The sequence below is a fragment of the Lucilia sericata genome, unplaced genomic scaffold, assembly GCF_015586225.1.
Source record: "Lucilia sericata isolate MDLA Ls3-8-SP2 unplaced genomic scaffold, ASM1558622v1 Contig000084F_arrow, whole genome shotgun sequence".
Classification (NCBI taxonomy): domain Eukaryota; kingdom Metazoa; phylum Arthropoda; class Insecta; order Diptera; family Calliphoridae; genus Lucilia; species Lucilia sericata.
In genome coordinates this window covers 58,492-75,090 of record NW_023994117.1, presented here as the reverse complement: position 1 = coordinate 75,090, position 16,599 = coordinate 58,492, and the positions used below count along the sequence as shown (strand labels likewise).

The following is a 16,599-nucleotide window of genomic DNA, read 5'->3' as shown; positions in this document are numbered from 1 at the left end:
CAAAGAATACCCGAATCTGACTGAATTGTGTCATAAAGTTAGACGTTCAGATGACATAACAAATTTTATAAACAAAGATGTCTTCGTGCTGTTATAGCGTCTCAAATATGCACAAAAACGGAGTTATTTCAAACTTTAGGACACGATATCTGGAATCCTGATGTTATAAATGTAAACGTATAAAAGTATATCTACTGTGGTCTCTGGATTAAACATGTGTTGGCCTGTGTAATTTTAGAAAATGTGCAATAAGAATCAGGGTTTTTAACAGCCCATTCTGAGGAACATAGTTGTGAACGTTCCCACGACAATCTTTTCTTCGCAAACGAAACGACTCAGAGTTTAACGAACAATGACCAAGAGTTGTCAACTTAGTAACACCATCTTTACAAGTGTCGCTACAACAAGAATATAGTTGAGATTCTAAATTACTTGTAAATAGTTTTCAAGAAGCTAGCACTTTGGGTCTATTTTGAAGTGTTAAGAATGTTAAAAATTAAATTAAAATCTGAGTTTCCCAGTAACCAGTTCTTTGGCTCTAAATACGATGCTTTGATTGATCATTCTTTAGCTTCTGATTTCGGAGTAATATCGTATGGTATGTAATTCGTTGTTATAACTTTCCTAACGAAAAAAACTTTCGGTTAATATAGTTCTCATCGAGTTCACAATCTTTGACGACTCAAGTCGCTTTAAAGGCGAATTGAGATTCCAACCGTCTTGGGATTTAGCTGAAATACATCCGCTTATCTTTTTCAAACAATAGATTCCTTTTGTAATTCATATTCCTTGCACATAAAAAGTTTAATAAATTTCACTTGATCACGAATACGATACGAGTTAAGGAAGTTTCCATATCATTTACAAAGGATTGGTAATTCTTAGATGAATTGTTAATGGCTTCATCCATCTTTTAGGGGCAAATAGTGAAATTAAACGTTTTGATTTCACTTGCTTTGGGACACACACACTCCGTATGTCTATTATATTCTCATAAAGCATTTGCGAATCAAAATTTCACCTGAAATGTGTTTTTTTTTTTCTTCATTTGTTCGCCATTTTTATACATGAATAAAATCCCACTGCTGAGCAAAATCAGCTACTGTGAATGAACAGGAATGTTCACCTAAAAATTCAAATGTTTATTTCAAGTTAGAAGGAATCGATTGTTTGCCATTATTCACCAAGAGTGTGGTTGTACTATATTTTTTCTCAAGCGAAATTAAATTATGTAGTTTACGCTTTTAATTAGTATTTCGAATTAACCCGTTTTCACGAGACTTTCGTAATTTGAGATGCCAGTTCATCGTCATGTTGTTTTTTCATTGATTGCTTTGGTGTTTGTTGGCATTCTTGCGTATTCCACTTTTCCGTATTTTAATTCGATTGGAATTTTTTTTGTTTTGCAACATTTTTGATATTCGGCATTTCACTAAAAAAACAACAACAAAAATGTGATCTGTCAACCTGTCACTTAGTTATAATTCGTCGCTACACCTTTTTATGTGGTTTGTCGACAGCGGTTCTAATTGTAATCAAGCTGTTACAAAAATGTTACAATCGTATTGCAGATTACTCAGAATCGGAATCTTACAATTCTGTTGTTGGAACTGTTTTCGATCGTTGCGTAACTGTATGTGAAAACGTAATCGAAATGCATAATGTTTATTTTTTATGTCTTCCCACAAATTTAAACAAATCAGCTGATTATGACAAATGTTCAGTAAAAACTCGAGAAGTCACTCATTCGTTTGCAATTCGTAAGGTATTTCAAACATCGAATAATTCGCATTTGAAATTTTGTTAGGCGGTTCATAATTGGGTATTTAATAACGAATAAGCAGGTGGATTACCAATAATTTTGTCGTGTGAACATAGTATATAGAATTTTAGTATAAATAATAAATTCACTTGAGTTAAATTAAAACAAAACATTCTAAATGAGACTCGAACTCAAGTCCGAAAAGTATTCAATTAATGATATTCTAAAATATCGCTATTATCGTATGAATTGAAATGACTCAGGCCGAAAACAGTTCACGTAAGAGAGATGAGGTTTTAGGTTTGTTCTAAAGTTGTTTCCTTTTAAAATACCATGATCAATTCCTATACCTTTATAGAATTGACGTTATAGACGTTCGGCAACATTTCACCCAAATGCAGAATACTAGAACCGACAAAATCTAGTTAAAATTTCATTAAATCTTAAACAGAAAGTGTCTGCTAGACCGTAGCTATATATAGATCTTATTTCTACAGCAGGTCCAAAAGCATTGAATTTCTTTTCAGCGTATAATTGACTTCGTCGCTTTGAGATATGATGCTTATGAAACGTAAGTAAAAACGTAAGTGTTTTTTATTCATATCAATAAGCATGTTTCAGAATCGGCATTTTGATTATCATCCTGAATTAAATTCATAAAATGTGCCAAAAAAATGGGTTTCAATTGTAGTTGTACAAACTTTGTTCCTAAAAAAAACCTTCATTATTCATGCTACTCTGAAAAGAGATGTATAGATGACATCGTAATCTTTCTTTCATTGGTCGACACTCACGATATATCTTTATTAAAAACTAAAAAACTATAAATTGTTTCTTTTTTCTAGAAACGCAATAACCTTTTTTTGTAAATTTCGTTAATATTCGTGTTGTGTATCTAAAAATAACTGATTGAAAACCGCTCCTTATGTTTAAAGTTGCCAATGATTCAATTCAAAATACATATAAAAATAGCATATTTAAGCTTAATATTAATAAGCTTAATATTTAAGCTTAATATTAATAAAATTAAAATAAAATATAATTTAGAAAAACAAAATAAAAATTTAAATTTTGAGCTAATAAACGTAAAATAATTAAGCTAAAATGTGAATTTGTTTAAGGCTTGTGGCTCAGTTGTAATTGCTCTTACTCTGGCTCCTTAGTATTCTTTCCCGGTAGCATTTTGTTTGAAGTTCGCTTTGTGTAGCTTTGCTAGCAGATGTTGTTTCTACTGGAAATCTAGTCCATAATGATATAGAGTGTTTTTGGGTCGGTTTGTTTGTTTTTGTTTTGTATGTTTGTCAGTCAGTTGTTAACTTTTTAGTTGTTAATTAATAATGTTTTTTCTTTCTTTACATTAAATGTATTTTCATTTTAAAAACAATTAATTAATTAATTAACATATTATAAATACATACATAATTTGCATAAATCCAAAATAATAATAATAATAATAATTATTTATGTAATTATGCAGTAGTGGTAATAGTTGTGTTTGTTGTTTTTGTATTTTGTTGGCATAACAATAATGATGACGATGCTGCTGCTATCTCTGTTTCCATTTCTTCTACTGCTGCTGCTGCTGCTGCTGCCGCCTTTGTCATTGTATCATTTCAGGCTTTTGATGTTGCTGCTGGTTTTGTGGCACTCTGTTGCAAGTGCATTAGCGTACTGTTTTGCAATTGATTATTTACTTGCTGCATGCGTGTTGTTACCGAATGATAACATGGTCCACATAATCTCGCTGGACTAAATAGTTTGATATCTGGCAATGGTGCCCAGAATTCTGAGCAATCAGCACAAAATATTTGACCACATGATCTGTATTTGGTGCAATAAAGAAAAGAAAACATTTTTTATAGAAAATAAAAGGAAAAAAAAAAAACAAAATTATTGTTTGAGTTTTATCCAACTTTGATGATTTTTTTAAATGGTGCAAATTTGTGAAATAAAACTAATTGTAAGCATAGCAAATCATAAGTGAAAAAGACGATAAACAAGATGAAAAAGTTAAAGAGAATGCATTTTTTTAAATCAGTACATGTGTGAGTGTCTACTTCTTATTTATTTTAAAACTTTTATTAATAACAAAGTATTTAAGCTTTAAAAAATTACTTTTATAAGTTCGAAATTTGAAGATATTAACCTCAAATAAAACTAAAAAACTAAATTTTTTGAAATCCTCGTGATTTTAAAATTATTTTAAACATTTTTCGTATATAAGTTAAAGTTTTTTCAAAATATTTTAAGAATCATCCTTCTTCAGTCGACCAATATCTTCATATAGAATGATGGAAACTTCGAACATTTACATTAAAGTTGAACTGGTACTCACCAGCCAAAACATAACCTCACTTTGAAGTAAAACGAATACAGTTAGGCTACGATCGAAAATTGGTTTTCCTACAAAAAACGGAATCGTAAGAATAAGAAGTAGCAATTCCATTTTATTTCAATGCTTTACGATTGTGTGTATTCTCCATTACGATCGTAACTATGTATTTGTAAGTTGTTATTTTAGCGACGGAGCATCGAATCAAAATGCAGAATACCAAGGTTGCCAAACGGAGAAAATTTTAGATTCGAATTGAAATGTAGAATAAAGGTTATTGTTGCAGACAACGCATAACTTGGAACAGTTATACGAAATAATACATTACACTGTTATCGGCCTGATCGTCTTTAAGAGATAACGACGACAATGCGCGAGTTGTTCTTCAACTAAGACCTGAAATTCAGACTTTCCATGCTTATCAATTACCTTATATGTAAGTCGATATAAAGAGCTGATTTGGTTTTCTTAATGCTGCCGATATGCCACCGATATTGAGAACTACTCGCTTTGAGAAACTTTCCTCTTACTAGTCTACCTTTGAAGGCCAATAAGAGACTCGGTTAGAAGTTTATTCGGCCCTATTTACTAGCCTTGTTGTCTTAAACTCATTATCTTTGGAGATGATTAATTGTATTAAAATTTTAATGGAACAAACGAGTCTTAACATTCGCCAAGGGTAGCAATTGCGGCGGCATTGTCATGGCTATAAAGAAGAGTATAACTAAAGGTTGCTCATCTTGTCAAGATATTAAGAAAGATTGTGTCGTTTTAATCTTTATATGAAGACATAGCCCGCGCAAGGTTAGTGTAGTGGCACTTTTAAGATCAAGTTGGTTGGAAGTAGTGTAAAGACTGGTTGGAAGCAGTGTCGGGGACCACCTGATTGGTTTGAGAGTGCTTAAAAAACGAGTCGTTAAAAGTTCCTCTTAGCGTCATGAATAAAACTCTTCTACGATAGTCCACGCATACCTTCACTCCGCATGAATGTGCAAACTCATGGGAACACAATTGGGTGAATAAATAAAAACAAAAAGCAAAGCGCAGGACGGTAGAGATAATGCGAAAGTCATGGTCGGTGATAGGGTGTCACAAGGGAGGGTGACATGAACCTTGAAGGACAGGTACTGATTGAGCTGAATATGAATGATCTTCTGACAACTGCTTCGGTGAAACCGGTGCTTTTAAGAAGTTGGTTCTTCTCGCTGACGAGCAGCATGATATTGGTCACTGTCAAATCACAGAGAAAGCCTCTCCTACTGATGAGATTAGGGGAAACCAAACTTTCGTGACAGGCAGCTGTGAAGGAGATGCCAATGACCACACTTTCCCCAGGAAAGAACTATTGGCTACAGTCGAACTTCTACAACAACAAAAACATTCAGATGGCTTCCCTTAGGAATCGACCTAGCTTCATTCCTCTCTCCACTTTACTTATGTTTTTTTTTTTTTTGTTATTTTTAGCGTTTTATTCCTCTATTTTTGGATCTTCACACCCTACGAAGGAACTCCCAATGAACCTTATGGTCTCCGAGTGGTGCATAAGCCTTCTTAACCTAACCTAATGTTCGAACGGACAAAAATATCAATAAATCTAAATTCTAACGTTCGAGAGTAGTAATTCGTATGATTCGAATGGTTCCAATTCTTTTACGTAACAATCTTAAACTATGTAAACAAACTTTTAGTTGCCAAATAAATTCAAATCAAGAAATTGTATTAAATTTTTTTTCATAATTTTGGTTTTGCATTTCAGATTACACTCTACATACTACTTGGTAGTAAACATAAAGTATGTAATATATTTTGTTACAAAACTAATAAGAACACAAACATATTTATAAAAAGAATGTAATAATGTAAAGAAATGTAAATGGAAAAGAAAAAAGAAAATAAAACTAATCTACGGTTAATTATTGGAAAAATTAAAGTTAGAACGGTTAGTTACATAGATTATATAAAAAAAGAAAACAATAATAATAAAAAAGAAACAACAAGAAACATTAAACGCAAATAATAATAATGAATAGATTAATATTAATTGATAATTATAATAACAATAATTGAAAAACAAACAAAAAAAAAACAGAAAAATAAAATTATAATGCGCACCGGCAATGATGTTTTCTTCGGCCGAGCCAAAATTCAGTTTGACAACTGGTGCAACGTGAAACGGCATGATCGGGCACCCATAAAACACTTGTAGCATTTGGTTGTATGGAGGAACTAGTAGTAGTGCAGGACGAGGGACCGCTAGTACTGCGATCTTCAACAGCTTCCCAAGAGCAAATTGAAGCATTTTCAACATTATCCAGCGCAGAACACTATACGATGTGTTTTATTTTATAATAAAAAAGCAAATATAAGAAAGTAAAAAATTATGAGTTTAGATAACTTGCATTTTAGTTTAAGCCACTATAAATAAAAAAACAATAAAACAGAAGTTTTTTTGTTCATTTAACTTGCATTAAAAACATAGTTTAAGTTAATTTAAGACGATTTCATGCTGTTATTGACAATTGGAAAGTATTCTTAAATAAATAAAACTTATAAAGCCATATTATTTATTAACTAATAAAGTAGTTACAAGAAAGCTTTCTTTATAAACTAAAAAAAATAAACAAAATTATTGGTGTAAAATTACAACAATCTTACTAATGAGTTTTTTTGTCACAATTTTCCAACAACAAGCCGTATATTTCAATATAATTTAGAAATCGAATCGTTTACTTTTACACCAATAAATTTTCCATAAACACTTATTTTACCATTTAAAAGCAAAAGAAAAAGAAACACAATGTGGAAAAAAAAAGAAATAAAAGAAAAACAAATAAATAACTTTACATGACAACTAACCGCAGATACCGAACTATTATCATCACTATCGGCATAATCATCATCACCATCATTATTAAGGTCGTCATCGTCGTTATCATTATCGGTTTCATGATCATATGATCGTTGACTGCAATATCGTTGACGTCGTTTTCTATGATATTGACAACAATAACGATACATATGATTTGAATGATGATGAAATCTTTGTCTACTGTGTTGATGGCAACATGTTGTTGAAAAGTCATGTTGATTTGTCTGTTTATTGTTGATTATTATGTTTATTATTATAATACAAAACGAAAAAAAAATAAAGAAGAAACTAAAAGAGACTTCTAAAACAAAAAAAAAAAAAAAAAAAAAAAACTAACTGATTCCAAAGTGATTTTAAATAAAAAGTATTTCAAATAATATTTATGCATCAATGTATCAATACGTTTCACAATCTTTAAGGAAATGAAAATAACAACTTATGATAAACACTCAACTATGGAGAACAATTAGAGAATCTTTTTAATAACTTGTTCGCAAACTCCACAACCTTCTAAACTTAGACTCACACCCTATATATACCCTTACTAATATTACAGGTTGACATCGACAACTTCAAATCATCTAAGGCGATTGGTCCCGACGCAATATCCTTGCTGATGTATAAACATCTTGGTGAGTAGGGAATTGAGTACCTGAAAACTTTTCAATGAGCTGTGTAATACCCGATTCCTGTACAAAGTGTAAACTCCTCACAATTATAAAATCTGTGAACGACGCGACAAATGCACAAACGAAGGCTCTCGTGGCTCATTCCTCAACAACACCACCACATCACCACCATTGCAATGAAGATCTCACAAGGCTTATACAAAGGACGTTTCTAATGGAATTTTCGACACAGTAGGCTTTTGCACTTCGAATCGTTCGTAGAGTTTAGAGATAAATATTCTATAGCCGCTATTGTTTAAATTCTATCTCACTAAACACTCTTATTTGGACGAGTGCACTACCATGGCGACGAACCATAATGTTGATGAAGAGTGCGATCTGGTGAATGTTTATCTCAACAAAATACGTCAGTTCTTCACTGCACTGTTATCATCGAAATCCTCATTACCACTCTTAACCACTAGGACGAAGGAAGTAAATCTAACTCTTGGCTTCGTAGACAGTAGAGCAAAATCCAACTCGAAAATTGTTGGGCATCTCCTTTGACAGAAGTCGATGTGCTTTACGAACACCTGCTTTGCAACCTATTTCACGGTGGTACTATTTCAAAGCCAGGGTGAGCTAGAGAGTCTCCCCACTCCCCTTTTTGAATTGCAAAGAACACGCAGGTGGCAATATTCGCACATGGCTTCGCCGGACCATGTACAAGCACTTTGTTCGAGTTGTTATCGTGGTAACTTCCAAGATGCAAAAACATCACTTCCGTAGTCTCCTTTGACCGCATATTTAGTTACTAAGCTCATGACACTGCATCACACACAAATTGTGAAGTAGAAAGAAAGTCCTCCAAGCACAAGCCGGCAGCATTTGGGACATGGATAAAGAAACCTTGTTGGCAACATATAAAACGATTTGCAAAATTTTCCCCTAAGGATGATCACGGGCTGCATGCAAATAACCTCTGCTACACGAGGAAACAAAGGTTCTCCCAATCAAGGAACACAACGCCATGTTGACAAAACATTACTATCACACATATGGATGCTCCCTATATGAGAAACCAAGAAGAACCTTCGTGTCTAAGGGGAAAACATACATAGTTATAATAGAGGATCGACGCTATTATATTCAATTGCGCGGTCATGGGATACCGCTTGAATGTTTTAGAAACAGCAGAAAGTTTGCAGTGGAAAACTAGAGCAATCTTGGAACAACTGATATGTAATGGAACAACAGGATTTAGCACAATTTTTGGGACAGGATATCAATACACTACTACTCTACTCATTGGCAAAATGTTGACTGTAAGGACAACGGATATAACATCCTCTTTGGAAAATGTTTTATACGACCAAAGATTATAAACTCTGCAAATCCGACTTTATACGTTTTGCTGGTGCAAAACAACATTATACACCTCTCTGGCAAAATATTTACTCTAAGGACAACGTCCTCTTTTAAAATGATCTATACCCCCTTTTGACAGTATGGATCGTTGACACTTCATCCATTTGTATAGATGGATAGTGAGTTGTATATCCCTAATAAAGTTAATATCTCTGGCCCAAAAAGTGCGATATATGTAAGTGTTCATTGAGCTGCTGCAGGATGTACGAGAGAAATATCCGAATTTATCAAAGTCTAGTTAGCATGGCTAGAGCTAATCTGTAAAGATGATCACTACGACATACCTAATTCTCCTTTCCCAACAAAGAGAAATTGAGACGTTAGTCAGAATTGCGCTGCTTAGACGGTCATTAAAAACCTGCTCGATATCCAAACTTCCTTGATGGCGCCAAGAGCGACTGGGATTAGAGATATTGTATAATAGAAGCACATTTTGAGCTACTTATGTAGAAGTTGGAACAACCGGTATGAAGAGATAATGTCGGGCGAATCTTGGCAAATCTCATTAAAGGCGAATTTCGCAATATTTATTCGTTCTTCCGCGCCTCAGGTTGGTTTGTAACTACATCAAACATATACATAGACAGATAGTTTTGTTGAGTGGATGATGTGTTCTGGATAAGACCCAGAAGATACCCAGTGGAAAAACATTCAACATTTTCAACTGCCGAAACGCTGCCCTAAGTATTGTAACGGGCTGCTTACAAATTTCCTCGAAACACCATCAACACGAGGTCAAGGAACACTATGTCATATAGACTAAAGAGTTCCTGCTGGGATGTCACCGAAGGAGTCATCCCAACTTTAACATTACACAGTTGGATACGCTCACGAGGCATGTCAGGAAGGACATTCGTATAAACGAGGAGAACATACGCAGTTATGCACATGATCCAATAGATCAGTCTTGGTACACGATGAAGGTCCAGCATCATCGTGGGGTCAAGATCCCCACGATACGCATCACATAAGCAACTGCTTAACCAACCCCACTTCTTCCTGTCCAATGGGTTCAACATTCAGTTGAAGTAACACAATTTTTAGGCTTGGATATTGATGTGGAACCCCCAACTAGATTATTTTACCTGTTACAACAACACAAAGGCATAAAGTAAGGAACATATGGTTTTCACTTTGGAATCAGTTTACCTGATAAAGCTTTCTTTTTCTACTTCTAAAATACATATATCGTAACATTTACTAAATTTTGTGCAAAAGAAAAAAAACGTATTTAAAACAATATTAGCAAATGAAAACTAATAATAAAATAATATAATAAATAATGTATAAAAATAATCTACAAATCGTCATTTTATAATCAAAATTATTATATTTTACATATACAGCTACACATGTACAATGTAAATGTATAATATTAATTATTTATTAGTTTTACCTAAATTGATTGTTTTACTTTTCTTGTAGGTACATTATAGGTACATATGTATATTGATTTTTTTATTTTTGCTTTAAATTATGGTTTGCTTATGTTATGAGTTTAGTATATTCACCTGTTCATCATTGGTTGCGTTTGCATTGGCATTATTACAATTGGGGCATATTTTCTTTAAGAGAGCCATTCGCATGTCATGAATTTCACGTAGTAATACATCTTCGCGTAACTAAAAATTAAGAAATAAAGAATAGTGGTTGTTTTTAAAACAAATAGTTTACTTAATGTTTAACCCTTAACTAATGATTAAAAAGGAATAAATGTTTGTTCTTTAATACATTTTTGTATGCGTTACCTTATGTTCATGCACAATTTGTTGAAGTCTTATGTTTTCTTCGCTTAAAGCATGAGCGAGACCATCGGGGCAGGAAATAGTAACTTGTGGTCGTTCAGTCAAACCCGGTGGTGTCATGGGTAACGAACGTACACCACCAGGCAATGAAAAACGGGACAGATAACTGTTAAGAGTAACATTATTTGATTAAAAGGAATTCATTATAAAACTATTTATATTGAGAACAAACCTGCTGTTTATTTGTTTTGCAGCGACACCAAAAGCATCACGTTTTGAATTCGACGAAGAGGTACGTCTCCGTCTTTGGCTAGACATGGCTGTAGTGGCAGCGGCTGAAGATGTTGTGGTGGCGGCAGCAGATACAAATGGTGACACATTTAGGGTTGTTGGTGTATCCAATGCAGCTGTTGACGCTGTAGTTGTTGTTGAATATAATGAATGATTTGGAGTCATATTGGAACCTGACGAGGTAGTTACATTAGCGGTAATCATTTCGCACTTACCACTAAATGAAATTTCTAATTTTTGATGTTCAGGTAATATGAGTATGCTCTCCTCCATGCCAACGGTTGTGTTAGACGCTGTTGTTACATTATCACCACCGCTGCCGCTGTTCAGCGTTAAGGATGCAATTTTATTGTCATTATTGCTGTTTGTATTTGTGAGATTATTTTGAATTGTATTATTGCTTGTTTCGGCAAATGCTGCTGTTGATGTCGTCGTTAGGGATGATATAGATGGTGCAGCACTAAGACTGCTACCATTGGTGGACAATTGATTTGGTTTCACTGTAGTAATGTTACTGCTACTGGGCGTTGACGTATGTACTTTTGGCAATATATTATAATTTGTGCTAACACTAGCGATTTTACATTTATCTGCAATAAATTGTTCGGCTGTTTGCTGTTTTTGAGTATTCACTGAAGAAGAAGTAGATGTAGAGGCAGCTGTGGTATCGGAGTGCTTCTGTAAACATTCGCCAGCATCTGTGCAGTCAGTACTGATTGATTCATTTGCAGTCAGGGGTGTAATAGTAGCACTGCCATTTTGTGATTTGGTTTCCACCAAAGGCACCAGAGTATCAGTGCTGGTATTAACAGAACCATGCCACATACTTTGTGTGGCATCTGTGTTACCATTTGTTGATGTGGAACCACCATTGCAGGATGTTTCCTGATTACTACTTAAAGGCTCTTTAGAAAAAAAGCAAATTAGTTTATTTAATTTAAAAGAATAGTTTGTTTGTTATTAACTTTACCTTCCAGTTCTACACTTTGCATTAAATTTAAACTTAACGATGAATGTTTTTCTATAGTTATACCTTTACTACTATGTTCTATACCATTATGACCATTTTCTAAGGATTTAGGAAAGTCATGTGGTACCTCTTTTAAATTTTTACTTGTTGTCGGAGTTGTTTGCCTTATGTGAATTGTTGTGGGTGGTTGTGGTGTTGTTAACCGTTGCAGTTTTGTAGTATAATTACAGTCTGTTGTTTCATTTACTACTGATGATGTATTGGAGATGCCATTTAGTTCCTTTGTATAATTGCTAGTATCCAATTCCTCTGTTGCATTGCTACTGTCTGTTGTTTCGCAACCAATTGACGGCTCTTTTCGATTGATTTCAATGTGTTTTGATGCAATTTTAAAGTCATCATTGTCATGATTGTTTAATTCGTTTGTGAGATTTTCTAGTTTTCTTGTCGTATCGTGTATGAAATTCGCTAATAAATCGGGTGATTCTTCACGTTCGTCTGATTGCAAATCGGCTATAGAATTATTTTCAGAATTTGAACCGATTGTTAGACTGAAAAGGGTTTAATGTTAAGTTCGTACTAAATTTCTAAAAAAAAAAAACTATTTACTCACTTTGGATCAACAGTCATATTTGGATCACTAGAACGTCTTGAAATACTATTCTGTATAAAACCAGCGGTTATTAAATCACCATAAGATCTTGTCTTAGACATGGAACCTTTAAAAAAAAAAACAACTATAAACTTACTCCCAAAACTTCTATTTTATCAACTTACTTATAGAACCCATTAAACTTTCATTTATATACGCTGGAAAATCAATACAATTCTGTTGATTACCACCCAAACTACCCAAATAAACTTCAGTCCACAAAGATAAATCTCGTACATTATGTGCCGGCCATAAAACTTTATCTTTGTTTGGTTTATATAAAGGATTACGATACATGGGACCAGATAAGAATGACCATACCGAAAAGGTTCTTTCAAAAACAGAATTTTCCAAACGTTCTTTTAAAGTATTGCATAAGAAATTGCCAAATAAACCAGAATGTGAATGTTGTGCCAATTTAATCTATTTATAAGAAAAAATACAAAAACAAATTTGTTTAAAAGTAATTTTAATTTCTTTATAAGAAAAAGAAATATACAATTTACCAAGTAACCCATGCTAAACTCAAAACTGCAGCGAAATTGTTTGTGTATTTGATGAACTAAGTCCAGCCATTGTAAAAATACAGGGCAGCGTTCATTGAGTTCATCGGATCCCGGTCCATGGCCGCAGCGATCGGCAAATTTGTGGCCATAACTAAGCCATTCGCGTTCTACTAAAACACGAAATCCCTAGAAAAGGAAAATATTCAAAATAGTTTTAAAATTTTTTAATCTTTACCCGAACTGATTTACCTCTACAGTACGATAATAGGGATCCAAACACAATTGTGCTGTGGCCACTATTTGTGGTGTACGATCCCAGCCATCCGAGCAGTGCACTAATACTGGACGTCCTTTCTTTTCAATCGCATGACACACTGTCATAGAAGCTGCCAAAAGACCAGAAAGATGCTGTAGCCACATTGTCTTCTCCAATAGACCCAACCAACTATGGAATTAATAACAAGAATTTATATTAAACAAATATTAACAAATATTCCGGAACTTACTTTGGTACATCTGGTGGTGAGGCACATAACTGTCGTAAAGCATGAAAACTTTTGCGTATAACATGAATGTTGCCTAGATTCATGAATTCAATTTCTGCACAAGGATAATATTCAATACACTCGCAACCACCACCACGGGCACGATTTGTCACAGCAGATGTATAGCTGCGAGCATCAACAATTAAAACTTTCTACGAAAATAAAACAATAATTTAAAACTACTATTTAAACAATCATAATTACTAATCGAATCACTTACTCTCACTTCGTCGAGAGCCACTTCTTCATGGCTACCATCTGGACTGGAGGGTGAACTATCAGCCGATGGCATTTGAACACTTTGTGCAGACTGTGAAGTGTTTGTCAATTGACGCATTTGTTCGCCACGATCAAAAGCACAGGCATCGGCCAATGCCTTTAATAATTGTTCATCTTTGGTATTACGCCAACCCAGCCAGCCAACTTCGGGTTGACTGCATCTGGCTATAACAGCGCCAGATTTTCGATGACGCCAAACAACAGCCGGCAAACGTCGAGAACCTCGAAAATTTGCTACATTCTGTAAGGTCTCATCGGAAATGCAACAGGGTACTAAAAGCTTCGGAGGATATGAGGGACATAATTTAAAGTCTTCATTGGCTTGTGATATACGCCACGAACCATTTAGATCGAAACCCAAACGTTCTACTTCACGCATAAAATCATCTTCATAACGTGAAGACATTTTCTGTAATCTCTCTCCATAATCTGTTACCGAGTAAGACGTTGGATTTTGTCCATTCTCTGCCGTAGCGGCAACACCATTTGTTTGACTCCCTTGTCCCGTTTGACCATTGTTTAAACTATCACATGCCCACGAGCAGAAGGGAAAGGCAAATATAGATTCCAGTGTTTCGGGAACACCCACTGATAATTGTATGCGCCTTTGCCATTCTGTACACTGTTCGGCTGTTTCAAATGAACACTTAACAGTGCTGGCGTCTTTACAGCAAATTATTAAATGAAACAAATCTCTGCATTGAGCCGATTCAATTAGGCCCAGTGGTATGGACGTTTCAACATTTGTAGATGATTTTTGTAAAAATATGCGATAATTTGATAAGGCCAATACGCCATCATCGGTACGCCCCAAATACTTGACAGACTCGCCAGCAACTGGGAAATTAATAGAAAATAAAAGTAATTTTGAATATGAGGAAATTAATACTTAATAATACGTAAACAAACAATCGAGTTATCAACATGAAAAGGAGCCTAATTGTTCAAAATCTTCTATTCTATTGAAATTTTGATCGTTATCGAATGTCGCAATTTGGCCCCCAAACCTTTAAGTATCACTTTAATACTTACGTTCCTGAAATGGGACTTTTAGTTGTAAATCTTCTTTCTCCATTTGTGGTTTAGGAAATAGTTCCGCAGCTCGTATCATACACAATGATGGTGGCGGCGATCCATCAGATGCCTCCATTTAGCTGTAAAGATATGAAGAAATAAACAATCTTTTTAGTAAATTTTAAAAATTAACTTAATGTAAAAGTATATTAATATTTTACAAAAAATACTGATATCTCCCCTTGGATTTCCTTGAATGACTTCTATAGAAGCTACAGCAACGAGGATGAAGAGAAAAATAAAGAAAACTTTCACTGTCTGGGCAATCTTGGCTCATAGTCGCAAGATTTATATGTTTATTCACATTACAGCTTGTTTCGTTATAAGATTGAACATAGGTACATAGCTGTACTTAGTAGTGGGCCAATTTATGATCCCTTTCGGGAAACACAAAGGTGAGAATTTTTGGTTATCTATATAACAGAACATTTGTTGCTATTTGCAACAGTTCGACTGTTTTTCTGGCGGAAAAATCTTTCGGTTGGTAAGCTGACGCTAAGTTGACAATCAAATATATAATCCCTGATATTAGCTAAATTCGGATATTAACAGAGTAAGTGAGAATTTATTATCAAAACGCAAAAACAAACATGTTGGGGAGTTGAATGATAAAAGGGACATGACGGAGGAGGTGGTTGACCTGATAGTTAGAGCAATCCGGATGTCACGGTCAGGGAGGAGAATGTTGGGAGAGTTGGACAGTAAGTGGTACGAAGACGTTACCCTTACTGACCTTCATTCAAGAATTGTTAAGCATGCTAAGCAATTAAGGTACTGACCGACTTAAACGTGGCAGGCCTTCTAAAGCTGTTAAGTGACCCTTTTGGAGATGCCGGTACCACACAGAAGTTGGGAAAATTATCTCAGTTGTCTGACAATGAGCTGGGTAACAGACAGACTGCTATTATAACATCCCCCACAAGAGGCTAATGGAATCCAAAGAAGATACTAGAAGACCGTCCGCAGGTGTTCGCAAAGCACCATTCCACGAGCTATTAACAATATAGGCAGAACGAAGAAGAAACCCAGGAACTGAACGTTGAGGTCTCTTGTCTTTCTGTTCAAGATGACGAAGACAAATTCTTGAAAGATCTCTTCAAGTGATAGGACCTTTCGCAGGCCGCAGCGTTGCAATCAAAAGCTACGGCAGCTTTGAACGAAAGTAGCACAATTTTTAGACCCTGGACATTGATGTAGAAGCCCCCAGACATTTCCAACATTTCTAGAACAATCTTGATAAATTGTATAAGCAGAAGCCAGGTCTTTGATTGCAACTTGACTTGCGGCGAATATTATAATATTCCAATTTGATATTCTTTAATACCGGCGCCAATTTAAGATTTCTCGTATGGCCTATATTTTAGCTAGAAAGGGAGAGAATTAATTTTGAATTATAAATGTTCTTCCGACCCCTACTACTAATATAAAATCACTTTCTACCAAAAGGTGACTACATAAAAAAAGTTTGGTAGATTAGGTTTTATTCCCCTTCTAGAGGTATTGAAACATTTCAAACTGGAACTGTTTATTCCAGGTCT

At 34.5% G+C, this 16,599-nt stretch overlaps 1 protein-coding gene across 8 annotated transcripts in view; it reads right to left on the bottom strand.

Moving 5' to 3' along the window:
* Positions 1-465: 465 nt before the first annotated feature.
* LOC119599690 (myotubularin-related protein 4) overlaps positions 466-16,599 on the bottom strand; it is a 39,754-nt gene continuing 23,620 nt past the window's right edge. For 5 of the 8 annotated variants that reach the window (XM_037949572.1, XM_037949576.1, XM_037949574.1 and 2 more), the window contains 14 exons: positions 15,020-15,141; positions 13,929-14,824; positions 13,670-13,860; positions 13,413-13,608; positions 13,164-13,349; positions 12,783-13,080; positions 12,619-12,724; positions 12,006-12,556; positions 10,977-11,940; positions 10,748-10,910; positions 10,511-10,621; positions 6,951-7,187; positions 6,207-6,418; positions 466-3,583 (listed from right to left, as the gene is read on the bottom strand). In XM_037949572.1, coding sequence (XP_037805500.1) covers positions 3,376-3,583; positions 6,207-6,418; positions 6,951-7,187; positions 10,511-10,621; positions 10,748-10,910; positions 10,977-11,940; positions 12,006-12,556; positions 12,619-12,724; positions 12,783-13,080; positions 13,164-13,349; positions 13,413-13,608; positions 13,670-13,860; positions 13,929-14,824; positions 15,020-15,137 — 4,437 coding nt within the window. In that variant the 5' untranslated portion in view covers positions 15,138-15,141 and the 3' untranslated portion in view covers positions 466-3,375. The remainder of the gene's footprint in view (positions 3,584-6,206; positions 6,419-6,950; positions 7,188-10,510; positions 10,622-10,747; positions 10,911-10,976; positions 11,941-12,005; positions 12,557-12,618; positions 12,725-12,782; positions 13,081-13,163; positions 13,350-13,412; positions 13,609-13,669; positions 13,861-13,928; positions 14,825-15,019; positions 15,142-16,599) is intronic. The other 3 variants (XM_037949578.1, XM_037949580.1, XM_037949579.1) reach the window with 3 other exon arrangements.